The sequence below is a fragment of the Puntigrus tetrazona genome, chromosome 4 (genome assembly GCF_018831695.1).
Source record: "Puntigrus tetrazona isolate hp1 chromosome 4, ASM1883169v1, whole genome shotgun sequence".
Lineage (NCBI taxonomy): Eukaryota > Metazoa > Chordata > Actinopteri > Cypriniformes > Cyprinidae > Puntigrus > Puntigrus tetrazona.
Genome location: NC_056702.1, coordinates 16,697,704 through 16,710,339, shown reverse-complemented (window position 1 = coordinate 16,710,339; position 12,636 = coordinate 16,697,704). Strand labels below are relative to the sequence as shown.

General features: G+C 38.8%; 1 protein-coding gene and 1 long non-coding RNA gene across 3 annotated transcripts; both read right to left on the bottom strand.

Annotated features, from left to right (window-relative positions):
* Positions 1–183: 183 nt before the first annotated feature.
* On the bottom strand, positions 184–9,297 carry chrna2b (cholinergic receptor, nicotinic, alpha 2b (neuronal)). Of its 2 annotated transcripts, none has more exons than XM_043237522.1 (6): positions 8,694–9,297; positions 4,718–4,869; positions 4,266–4,310; positions 4,030–4,139; positions 1,379–2,522; positions 184–624 (listed from the first exon to the last, which is right to left on the bottom strand). In XM_043237522.1, exons 1-6 carry the CDS (start codon positions 8,764–8,766, stop codon positions 499–501), a joined length of 1,650 nt encoding a protein of 549 aa, XP_043093457.1. In that variant the 5' UTR covers positions 8,767–9,297; the 3' UTR covers positions 184–498. The 2 variants fall into 2 exon arrangements, with proteins under 2 accessions (XP_043093457.1, XP_043093458.1); XM_043237523.1 differs by having other exon boundaries at positions 8,703–9,297.
* An 824-nt stretch (positions 9,298–10,121) lies between these two features.
* LOC122343214 lies at positions 10,122–11,819 on the bottom strand. The gene is made up of 2 exons (XR_006250728.1): positions 11,745–11,819; positions 10,122–10,891 (listed from the first exon to the last, which is right to left on the bottom strand). It is a non-coding gene; the product is annotated as an uncharacterized LOC122343214 (long non-coding RNA).
* Positions 11,820–12,636: the final 817 nt, after the last annotated feature.

Sequence of the window (12,636 nt, the reverse complement as noted above, 5' to 3'; positions counted from 1 at the left end):
TACTTTAAATTAACTTTTTTTTTTTGGGAAAACATGCCCTGTCATGTCTTGTGCCCTATGAATTGTATCAGGAGGTTAGTACCAAGACAGACTCCACACACACACACACACACGTACCCAAAGCACTTTTGTCTAATTTCTTCAGTGTGCACTTTTTAGATATGAAGAGTAACAAGACATGAGGAAATAGCCACCTCAGAGCTTTTATTTGTGTAATCAGTTAAATTAACGTAGTCCTTTCCAGTTGGCACTTTTAATTTTTACAATAATATTTAGGGTTATACATTCAAATACAAGCATAGACAAGCTTCCTTTAATATGTGACTTTCCTTTCAGTAACTGACCTAAGAAAATGTCAGGTATTTGAGGCCGCGTTCCTTGTCAAACATGCATCTGACCCCATGCGTGACGTTCCCTGCTAGAAGGGGCGTTCTTCCAGTGGAAGCCTAAACGTTAGAAGTCCTTATTGTTCATACAGTATACTCACTAAGGTGTTTTTTAGATCATGCCCGCGAGCCAGGGCGGAAGAAAAAGTCCGATTGTGCCCAGCAAACAAACTATGATGAACATCCACAGGAAGATTCTGTCTATTACCATAGCAACATACTTCCAGTCCTCTTTTACCTGTGAGAAGAGAAGACAAATGAGCGGATTACTACAGCAGTAACAACACACGTGACCAGAAACTCCCTTTAAGTCATATCAGGAGGGTGGTACTACACACAGGCTACACACAAACCATCTGTTTAGTGTGCACTTTAACTATAATATTTATGGTTACACTCATATAAGTGCTTTTATGGAAAAACTTTTGCTCAAAGGTACAGCATAGTTCTGAAAAGGCTGTATGTCTGGGAAAAAAATATGTACTGTAGATCAAAGCCATTGAAGTTATAATTATATTATAAATAAATATAGTGAATAAAAATATTTAAAAAAATATTTAACAATATAATTAAAAATATAATTTATAATTTAAAAGTCATTTGTGTTTTTTAATAAATTAAATTTTGGCAAAAAAATCAGTTTGCTATATAAATGGATTAACCTGCAGTAAAGACTTTTCAACAATAATAATAAAACATTTATTGATCATTAAATCAGCATATCAGAATGATTAATGAAGGAAAATAGTAATTACTGCTGAAAAGCTAGTTTTGCTATAACAATAAATGTTTTTATTGATTAAATATATAAATATATTTTCATTTTTAAGGATATTTTAGAATACTGCTGTTTTCACTTTATTTTGATAGTAAAAGTGCTTTAAAATATGAAAATATTTTCAATTTATTGCATATACTTTAGACAGCACTAGTGACTAGCACATTTATTTTTCTATTTATTTTTCATGTTGGAGAATCTGAAATAAACTTACGCTAAAGTCAGCATCTTCTGCTCTCAGGTGGTCTGCTATGTAGTGAACCCCCTCCAGAGCTTGCAGGACACTGGGGGACAGGGGGAATCCCGGGTTGTCTGGCATCATGTTGTCAGGCCGCTTTGTGACATTAACTCTTCCACCAAGCTGCCTGGAAGCCAGGCCCAACTCCAGTCTAGAGGAAGGGCCGAATTTCTGCAGAGTAGGCGGAGTCGTGGCTAGAGGGCAGGGCGAAGGGGTCTGGAGTGAAAGCGAGATCGCAGAGGACAGCGTTCCCAGTTCTAAGTCCTTATAACAGAAGCGTCTGCGGGACTCTTCCTCCCCTCTGAACCAGCTGGTAGATGTACTGAGGGTCGCGTTTGCCGGTCCAAGCACCCGTGACGTCATTCCTTGGCCCTGCCGCTGCAGGAGGAGGAGTTTCTGCCTGCGACGGCTGTCCGGTGCAGGTCTCCGCATAAACAACCACCGCGGGATCAAATCCAAGAAGACTGAGTGAACCCAACGGGGCATCTTATGAGTGCTGGGCGAGCGGTGGTGGACGTTAAGCACGAAGACGGTGATGACGATGGACAGGGTGACAAAGATCATAGTGAAGAGGAGGTATTCGCCAATGAGCGGGATCACGAGCGAGGTGGAGGGGATTATTTCAGTGATGAGCAGCAGGAAGACGGTGAGCGAGAGGAGGACCGAGATGCACAGCGTGATCTTCTCACCGCAATCTGACGGGAGGTAGAAGACCAGCACGGTCAGGCAGGAGATGAGCAGGCAGGGGATGATGAGGTTTATGGTGTAGAAGAGCGGCAGACGGCGGATGATGAAGAAGTAGGTGATGTCTGGGTAGATCTCGTGGCAGCAGTCGTACTTCTTGGTGTTGTAGGTGCCCACGGCATTGATGATGGCCCACTCGCCGCTCTCCCAGTAGTCTTTTAAGTCCACCGTGTTCTCGATGCGCTCCAGGTCGATCTTGGCTTTGTCGTAAGTCCACGAGCCGAATTTCATCTTGCAGTTCTGCTGGTCAAAGGGGAAGAAGGTGACATCGATGCTGCATGAGCTCTTGTAGATGGCAGGTGGTACCCAGCGCACTTTACCTGTGTGGAAGAGGTGGGCTTTGGTCATGTGGGTCACCGCAAACTCTCCGTCTGCACTGAAGGAGACAACAACATTTGATCAGATGCCATTTTGTTAAGATAAGCAGAAATAATTTGAAATAATTGTAATATTTTTCATGTTCGCTGTTTCAATGGCTGTAACAATGAATATGATGTTTTATATTTTTAGTGCTGGACAATGATAAATCATGATTAATTGCACCCAAAATAAAAGTTTTTCTTTATATAATCCATGTGTGTACTGATCATATTTACTATGATAAACAATATATATACACAGTACACACACACATTTATTATGCACACAAAAACTTTGGATATGATTAATTGCAATTAAGGAGCCTAACCCCACTACTATTTTTATGCATTATATAATATAGTTTAGATGTTATAATATTACATAAAAGGAGCATAGATTGGATATACACAATTTGGATATAAACGAAAAGTAAATAAAAATAATAATGAAGCCTTAGGAGTGAGTATTTTGACACTCTCTTTTTGATCTCTTTTCAAAATATGAGTAATTTTATTTCCTGCTAACAATATAAATCACAAACAACGGAGTTATTTATTATAACTAAACTTTTGACATCATAGAAATTTCAAATTCTGTTCACCAGTGTCAATATTACAAAAAGCTCTGCATATTTTTCCTATATATATATATATATATATATATATATATATATATATATATATATATATATATATATATATATATTCTTATACTTACAAAGTGATTCATTCAAAAGCAGTGAGATTTTCTAATTTCTCTTCAACAGCCATTAATGAAAGACAGCAGGAATATTAGATTGCTGTCACTTTAAGTGCTGCCTGCAATATACACGTGTTTTCTTTTTTGCTTTTTGCTTTAACACACCTAAATTACTGTGTTTAGGAGGATACTTGTAAAGACAGCATTTGACACGCAAGTGTTTTTAAACCACAATACTTAAAAATGCATGCAAATTATACATTTCTGTGTCCACGTAGCACAGCAACGTCACGTGAAGTGACCACGATGACAGTCCAACTCTACCGGGTTGACAAATTTGTACCAGTTAATGACATCTACCTGTATATCTGTATATCTACTGGTCTAATTGGATTCAAGCTAAAAGTGCTAAGCTATGCTAAAAGTGCTATCACCAGGTCCAGAGATCGGCTGAATGGGTTCAAAAACAGTAAAACTCAACTTATTAACTCTGGGGGAGTTTCCAAAAAAAGCGGAGTGTTCCTTTAAACAGTATGAACTGAAATCTATGATGGTGTAGTGCCTCATTCAAACAGTGGGTGGCAGTCTAAATAAGTGTCAATAAGTTCATCTCAGTACACTTCAGTGCATCTCTAATGGTATGGTATTGCATACAGTACACACGTATAGATCATGTCACTGCTTGTGCATAAAAACGAACTCTGCATTTAAAACAGTCCACGCAGCACTGCACAGATAACATCTCACGCTCTCTAGCTGATTTCCTTGCATTTAACTTGTGGGAATTTATGAGTGTTGTTTAGCTCAGATAAATTGTTACTCACTTGTTGTACAAAACTATATCCGGGACCCAGATTAGTTCTGACGGAACCCTGATGGAAGTCACATTGTCGAAGTCTGAAGGTTTCCAGCGTAGTTTATAGTCGTTCCACTCCTGAGTGAAAGGCCACAAATGTTCAGGAAATTAAAAACTAAATCACTACAAACAAGTCTGCCGACTTTGCTCTTATTTTGCCGTGCCAGATTCTTAACATTTTTTCAACTTTCCTGCTGCACGCACCTGCTTTAGCCAGACATTTGTTGTCATCATCTGATTCTTCTCGTCCTGTGGAGGAGAAAAAGAAGGTAGGACGGTGAGTATTAGATGAGTCAGGATGCTGGGTTTGCTCCAGCAGAAAGCTCTTGGTTCAGAGAGGTCACAAACACCTTATGATTTTAATCTTCTGATGGACTTGGAGCCTTCAAGGACCATGTACCCTAATTCATCAAAGATTCTAAGGGGTTTTTTATAATTACTGCCATTATTTATTGCTATTGACACTCTAGACACTGATCTGATCTTCCACTATAAACATTAAGCAGCACAACAGTTTTCAACATTGATAATAATATGTTTCTTGAGCAGCAAATCAGCTTATTGGAATGGTTTTCTGAAGGGTCTTGTGACATTGAAAATAGGAGTAATTGAGCTGAAACTCAACAAAATTAAATTAAATAGAAAATGTAACTTACCACATCAATCAGCTGGGCAATAGACAAACCAAACTTGACAATGACAACATCAGAGGTGTTTGGTACGGGCCTTGACCACTTGTTGTATCCATCAAACAGCTTTTTAAAGAGTTCATCTTCAGCGTGTGAATGAGTCTTCTCACAACAAGAGACTGCAAATGGAAAAGAAGATGTTAAATTCAAACAGTTAATACTTAGACATGACAAATGATATGTTTCAAGAGATCACCATCGAATGCTGCTACTGTTTGATGGACAGAACTTGGAGTTAAATGTTTAGACTTGGCATATACTGAAAAGATTTTTTAACCTGTACATCGTCTATATTGACGTCTATATTACAACATACGATGATAATAATAAAGTGGAGGCATTTTAAATTATTGTTCATCTGTCGTATCCACAATTTGGCATATAAATGGCAGCCATAAAGTAAATTACATAAGCTTGAACTTGGTTCATTACTGAAGCTATGCTTGGCTTATTTCTTATAGATTTGAGTATAGCAATGCAAATGATTAAGAAAGTGTGTGAATGTGCAGAGCTGAAGTTTAAATATCTAAATGAACTAATGGGACAGAGAGTCTATTAATTTATCTAGGGCTCACTGACCGGAATATTTGCATGTTAAATAACTAAAACATATAGTATTAAAGCGCTTCATCAGGGGATTAACTCCCATTCATTTCTTTAATCATATATAATTACACGCATCATCACTTCTCATCCGTCGACTGTAATAGATTTGCTCAAAAATATTTCCATACGGTTAAACTTCAGCAATATCACGTGAGCAGAGAGCCGCGTTTCCAAATATCAGCTGCAGTGTCGACTGCCTCAGGTGATTACAGCCGAAAACAGCATCGTTTGTGAGTGTTATCCTGCTTGTACACAGCAGTTTAAGAAGTTAATACCGATTAACTCGAGTTTCAAGCTAAAATTTTGCCTGTTGGTCGGTCTGTTGTTGATCTGAGCGTCGCGCGTGCGCGTCTCAGAGCGAGCACGTGCTTTCGCGTTTGATCGCGTGTGACGACTCCGTTGTGAATGAGCTGCTGAACTTGAAATATCACACCAAAAACACAGGCCTATATATAAGATATATTATTTTAGACTATTTGTAGCTCACACAGGGAAAAACGTTTATTCCACTCCCTCGCTTTTACACTGTTTTGTATTTAGGTGTACGGTAAACGTGCGTTCTTGTTGATCCTCTTTTAACGCAGTGTTCAAAGCTATATTATGCAAGTTTTCTATGAAAAAGAACAAAATTTGAGAGTGCAAAAAGAGAGTAGCTATGCTGTGGGTGAAGCTCAAGCAAACAACAAATACCATGCGTCATTCAAAATGCCATGTCTGTTTATTTTGAGCAAAGATCACACAAAGGTGTGTGTGTGGATCAAAAATATATAATAATATGTATTCCATAAAAGATAAAAATTGTAATTTTGAACTCTCTTTGAAAGTGGTTTATTTAAAAATAAATAAATATAACAAAATTGCATGCATATGATACACGCTTTGTTGGTGTCCATATAACCCATTTTTTGTAGTAGCCTATATATTACAGTCGCCTACCCCATACCCTTAACCTACCAATTGTGTATCATACTGCATGCATGTCAAGGTCCATTTTTGGAGTTTAAGTACGCCAAATAGAAACAATTGTGTCGATTGTACCACACAATCGAAATTTCTGAGATTGAGGCCAATGCTATCTTTTCTTTTAGCATACTGTTTTTCTCAAACTAATAAGTAAGCATGTTCAGATGCAGTGAGTACTAGTATGTTCGTAACCATGTGACAGCAACTACATGCAAAAAAAAAAAAATGTTTTTATACTGCTAATATGTTCTCTATTTAAGTTTTATTTGGACCTTAAAAATGCTCTGAAGAACATTACTTCAAACACCTGATGTGTGAGAAGCCGATAATGTTTAATGATACGCGGGCCAGTGTGGCTAACTGAATGATGACTGATTCTCTTCTTTTTCTAAGAGGAGATCTCCTGTAATCTCTGCACCTTTGCTTGACACCTCTGCAGGATAGTGGCTAGACACCATTAAGCCGGCCCACTCAGGTCTCATCTCTGAGCTGAGGAGGCATTAACACAGAACCCTGAGGACAGTGTTTGCACATAGTCTGTGTCAGGCCTGCTATTTGAGTGCTGCGGCGTGGCTGGAGCTGCTCTCTGAGAGCAGTCATTTGCTGTGTGGAGAACTGAGCTCCCTCGGGTCATGCTTGGCACAATGAGTCACACTCTGAGCGAGTGACAACATGTCATTAACAAGTCAGATTTAGGGTCTGCACCCCACAGGGCATTAGCACAGTGGGACATGATATGAAACCCAAAGCACAGCACCGACTACAGTCAGCGGAGGGAAATATTTTCTCACCTCTGGCACATTTCTTGCTTTTTTAAGCATATTATGGACAGGCCGTGCAGTTCAAAGTTATTATTACTCTGAGGCTAGGAATTTGGTATTTTTAGAAAAAAAAAGAAAAGAAAGAAAACAAAAACTGTAACGATGATGTAATATATAGTATAGCTTAAAGTTAAAAAAAAAAACTTTTAATATGCCCGCTAGAAATATTGTTTAATTAGAAGAATGTGTTTTTAATTTAAATTTCATTTGAATAAAATAAAATAAAACATAGAAATAAACAAATTAAACTTTTTTTAAACTGGTGCAAAAGCGGCGTTTTCTTGAAGAGTTAGCATATTATTATTATTATCTATATTAATTCATCAGAAATAAATGAAATTATTTAGAAAAAAATAGGTAATTAATTAATTAATAGTTTTCACTAAAACAAGGTAAACTGCGTTGACTTGGTATTTTTTATCTTTGTCAAAAAATAAACAAAATGATGGAAGGTTGATAAAACTTTTACACTGCAAAAATGTTTACAGTTGTTTTATTTTTAAAGTTAATTAAGGCTAATGAACTTATAGCCTAGCCCTGGATATAGCTAATGCACCACAATTTTACTTTTCACGTTATTTTATATAATAAAAGTTGTATTCTAAAAAAATAATACTTTACTTGTATTACTGTAGACTATATTTTTTAGTTCATATGAATATGAATTAAGTGATTTTTCTACAGCACGCACTAGGCTACAACAGAACCTGCTGATATGATGGTTTTTGTATTCAGAGTAAAAGAACATCAGAATTCTAGGCTCGTTCTCAGTTCGGCTTTGGAACGTTGAAGCGCGCGCGCGTCCGTTCTCCAGCCTGCGAGGAGCGCAGCAGGTCTCAAAGCCTCGGACCTGAAATCGGATGGCGACCTTCTTCTTCGCGTATCTCCGTTCAAACTCTGGAAACTTTCCAGAGCTCGGGATGTTCTTGAGCAAATCCGATGCAAATAGCGGCGGTAAAGCGCGTCCAGCGGCAGGCTCGCCGGATGCCCGCAGTGATATTCATTCATCAGGAGTCCGGCGGCTGCTGACAGCGAGCGGGCGCATAAATGAAGAGACGCTCGTGGAGAGTGCGAGCGTAAACGCGGAGTGATGAGCAAGACCAATAAATCTGCCTTGATTTAAGCGGCAGCTTGGCCGTGGAGAGCACATTTCATTTTACTGGCAATCGTGCGCGCCATCCTAATGCCTGCGCGTCTCTCACTGTGGATTGGTGAAAGCATCTGCATCCTAAACCAGCTCGTGGTGGACTGCTGGTTTAGGATAAACTGGTCTCCCATTGTTTGAGCTGGATGTTTTGACATTTTCGACCCAACCAGACCGATCGAAATGATCAATGCGCGTTGAGGATATATCAAATGCACAATCAAAACAATCTAATATAAACTTTGTCCTATTTTTAAGGCTCCTTCCTAGAGGAGATTCTGGTTTAGGGGGACCAGAGCTGGTTTAAGTTGACCAGCTGCTATAGCAAGATTAATGTGGTCAGTAGATGTGCCAATAGTCAGTTTGAACGAAACTAGATACCAAAAAAAAAAACTGAAGTGAAACTTACTTGACTCACATAGGATAATGCAGAGAAGAGAAATCCTCAGGAAGAACCGCTGATTCTCAAAGCGCTCCATCATACAGCCAATTACTTTCAGTACATTTCTACGCTTTCATCTGCATTTCCGTACAATTCAGTGCTTTCTGTGTTTTTCTGTCATGCTCTGCATCCTCTGCCGGTCGTGGTTAGGTGCTCTCGTCAAGTTTTTATTTTTGTTTTAAATTACATTTATCACTGTTGGCAAAAAAAAAAAAAAAAAAAAAAGTGTTGACAAAAATAATTTTCCGTAAAATGTTTCGAGCGAAGCAGCTTAAATCCACCGTGTTTATGAACTCGAACGAAGTTTCTTTCTCTCTGCGCGAAAAAGCACGGCAATGCGCTTTCTGCGCACCTGTTCAGCGAAAGATCAGGAACACGGATTCCGAGTTGCGTATTGCACAGAAGTGTCATTCATTTCCATACGCATCCGAAAATGAGGGTTTTTAGAAGAATGTGCGTCCCGGAGTAACTCCATTTGTGTCACAGGGTGTATAGATGCACTCATGACCTGGCTCCTGCTGTTTCCAGGGTTTACTCCGGACTGAGCATCTCTCTCCGTCCTCCCATCCGCTTTCATGTAAGACGGAAAGGGAGGAGGGACCGCATCGAGAGCTCACGAGCCTGGAGCAGTCCAAAGGGCCCGAAGCACGCGAGCAACAAGTCTAAATTAGTATTATACTAATACTATACTAATTAATAAAAACAAGACAATTAGCTCACGCTTAGTTATAACGTTCGCGAACTCACATGAAGGCAATTCCTGTCAAAAAAGGGCCAAACCTGTATCATAAAGTAACTGAATTGTTATTGCAGTTAATTTCCGCTAGAGGTCAGGGTAGATGAATAAATCCTGATGGGGAGCTAGAACTCCGTAAGAAGGTGAATGCAGTTTTTACTGAGTTTAGAGACATCTAGTATTAATAATATCGTGCTGATTAAACACACGAGACCTGTAATCATGAAGGCACTAGTAAGAATGCATTAATTATGTTATTGCTATTTTTACATAATACAAGCAGCCTAAAAAAATCCTTACTGTAGTTGCAGTTCAGGGTACTTATATTTTTGACCGATAAATAGCCTATGTCTTTTCAGCGACATTTACAGTCGTTTGTGGCAACTGGGTGGTATATTTAATCAATTTACAGAGTTCACACTCACAACAAGCAATTTCTAGCAGAGGAATTACTCGAAAAAAGAAAAGTTCTCTAATTGTACTTAAAAAAAAAGGAAGCCCTGATATTGACTTTTTTTGGATATCATATATCAATACTATATAGTATTTAGTTGATGTCCCTGAAATGAATTCTTTCACACAAGCTGTGTATGAGCTGCCAGCACACACACAGAAATCCCTTCAAAAGTATAGATACAGCAAAAGTGACCACAGTTGACCAGAGTTATACACTTATATTTTAATAGTATACTTACAGTATATTTTAATCATAGACTCGAGTAATCACAACATATTTCAAAATAACATTCTTTAGTCCCAAAGACATTGGATTCTTTTTTCTTCTGACTCTTTTAGTCACGTTTAAATTTTTTTCTTAGTGACATCACTTCCTTTCTTTCTTTTCCATCTTGCTCTCTCTCTCTCTCTCTCCAGCACATAAGAGTTCATGCTGCTGATTTCCAGACCCTCACACAGTCTTTTCACCATCTGCTCCCTAGCGCCAAGACAGCCAGACCATAGCTGCGGGGTTGTCTGTGCTTGGAAAGAGAATATTCTTTTAAGATGTCACCTCACTGCCAAGATTTTTTTTTTTTTTTTAATTTCCTTGTACACAATGCCATTATGTCTTCATTATGGCTCGCAAATGAACATCGAACGAGACAGAAAAATATAGTTTGCATTTCTGTCTATTCTCTGCATAAAAGTGCCTTTAAAAACATAAAATATAAAATGCAGTCAATTGGTCCACATATGGACTGTTGAAGGTGACAACATTGTTTTACTGTTTGTGGATAAATATTAATGTGACATGCCATATAACACTTTTATCTGTTTTTCCTGTCATTTAGCTTTGCGCGGCTGTCTCGTGTTTTTCCTCAGCTGTTCGATCATCTCCACATGCAGGGTTCGTGAGGAGCTCTCCAGTCGAGTGGCGATGTCTGTCGCAGTACGCAGCATTTCTTCAAAGGCAAGGGACTCCTCTTTTATTCTTAGAAAAAGACATAAAGTAGACACAACATCAGAAATACTCAGAGAGAGAGAGAGAGAGAGAGAGAGAGAGAGAGGCAAAGAAGGAAATGAACAGGGGCCTCCTTAGGGCCTTAGTTTGGTTTTTCTTGAACCAGGGGCCTCAAAGGGGCTGAAATTCACATTCCTTCCAACTGTCCAGGCTGGTGATGGAAAACCCAAAAACCAGAATCAAAGTCGCGTCATTGTGGTCTCTGTGAGGCTCTGTGAGCTACAATGTTTTTTCGCTGTGTTTATAAGCATCTATTTCTTGATTATGATCACTTTAACTGAGAATTTTATTTGGTTGTAATTTATTTTATTTATTATTATTTATTTATTTTATTTATTATTTGATGCATTTATATGTTTTACCTTGAATGAGCTGCTTTATGCAGCCTTGAAACACTTGTGAGCAGGCAATTTAAAATAAAAATAAACTCTATATTTGGATATAATAATCAGCAATTAAATTGATCAAAGTGACAGTTAAGGGAATAAATTCCCTTATTTTGTATTTTCTATTCACCAAAGAATAAAAAAAAAAATTAAGCAGCACAACATTTTCTTGAGCAGCAAATTAGAATGGATTCTGAAGGATCATGTAACACTGAAGACTGGAGTAATGATGTTTTACATTTTCACCTCTGATGTTCCTTCACCATTTCTCATGTCTAAATAGCAAATTTTACAAATTTGTAATATGTATTAGATGTATTAGACTTTATCCATTTTTCAGGTTTGTCGCCTTAGCTTCTCAAATTGTTAAAGCCCTTGGAGTTTAGCCTGGAAAACAAGGGCATACGACTGCCTTATTAAGATTCAGCTCAACTCACTTCTGAATTCCAGCCAAAGTGGCTTGAGCATCTCCCTCCAGCTGACTCTCCAACTCTTCTGCCGCTTTTGTCACCCACGCCTCACAGCTCACGTGATCCTCTCTGATTCCAACGACGTTCTCTTGGATCACCTCCTCGTAGCGCTGATCTCCCATCTCTGCTCCTACAAACTGGACCAGGTTCTCCATCACTGCCTGGTTGCCATGTTGAAGGGCTTTCAGATAAGTGACTTCTTCTCTGAAAGCTCGTAACCGCCTTGACGTGACTTGACTGGTGTGAAAGTTGACATAACAGTCGCCGCCTTCTGTCTCCGGCAGGCTGTGAAAAACGGCCCGGTCCTCTCTGGCTCATCCCGACTGAATGGAAGACCAAAGAGGAGGAGTTTCCTGTGACCGCAGGCCCCGAGACGTCCCCTGATCCCCACTCTCCATCATCGCCGCGCTCTGGCAGTACACTGGCATCACCAGAAGCGTGAAGAGCCAAGTGACCAGAGCGGAGTGAAGCCTCATCATGACCCAGAGAGAGAGGAACTCTATGACCTGGGACTCGACGGAGTGATGGATGAGAAGCCAAGCAATGACAGATGTGAGGTCCTCTTGAGCCCTCAAAGCTTTTCCTCACAATCACCACTGTTGCAAAGCTCTGACCTCATCTGTGAAGAAATAAACAGACGCTTAAATAATGTTTTGCTTTGAAAACAGACCAATGCTTTTCCTCAATGGAAACTATTCCATTATACTGGGTTTTTTTTATGTTTCCGAAAGAGTCTCATGCTCACCATGGTCAGATGCATTTAATTAAAATACAGTAAAAACTGTAATATTGTAAAAGGTTATTACAATTTAAAATATCTTTTGTATTGAATATATTTAAGTATTTAATTAGAATAGAA

What these genes read in the sequence shown, in the direction of transcription:
- chrna2b (XM_043237522.1), bottom strand. Translation starts at nt 8,766, where the DNA reads ATGATGGAGCGCTTTGAGAATCAGCGGTTCTTCCTGAGGATTTCTCTT. An exon ending in CAAATGTCTGGCTAAAGCAG is followed by an intron (nt 4,140 to 4,265) that starts GTGCGTGCAGCA and finishes CCTTTCACTCAG; the next exon opens with GAGTGGAACGACTATAAACT. An exon ending in CAGAAGATGCTGACTTTAGC is followed by an intron (nt 625 to 1,378) that starts GTAAGTTTATTT and finishes CTCTTCTCACAG; the next exon opens with GTAAAAGAGGACTGGAAGTA.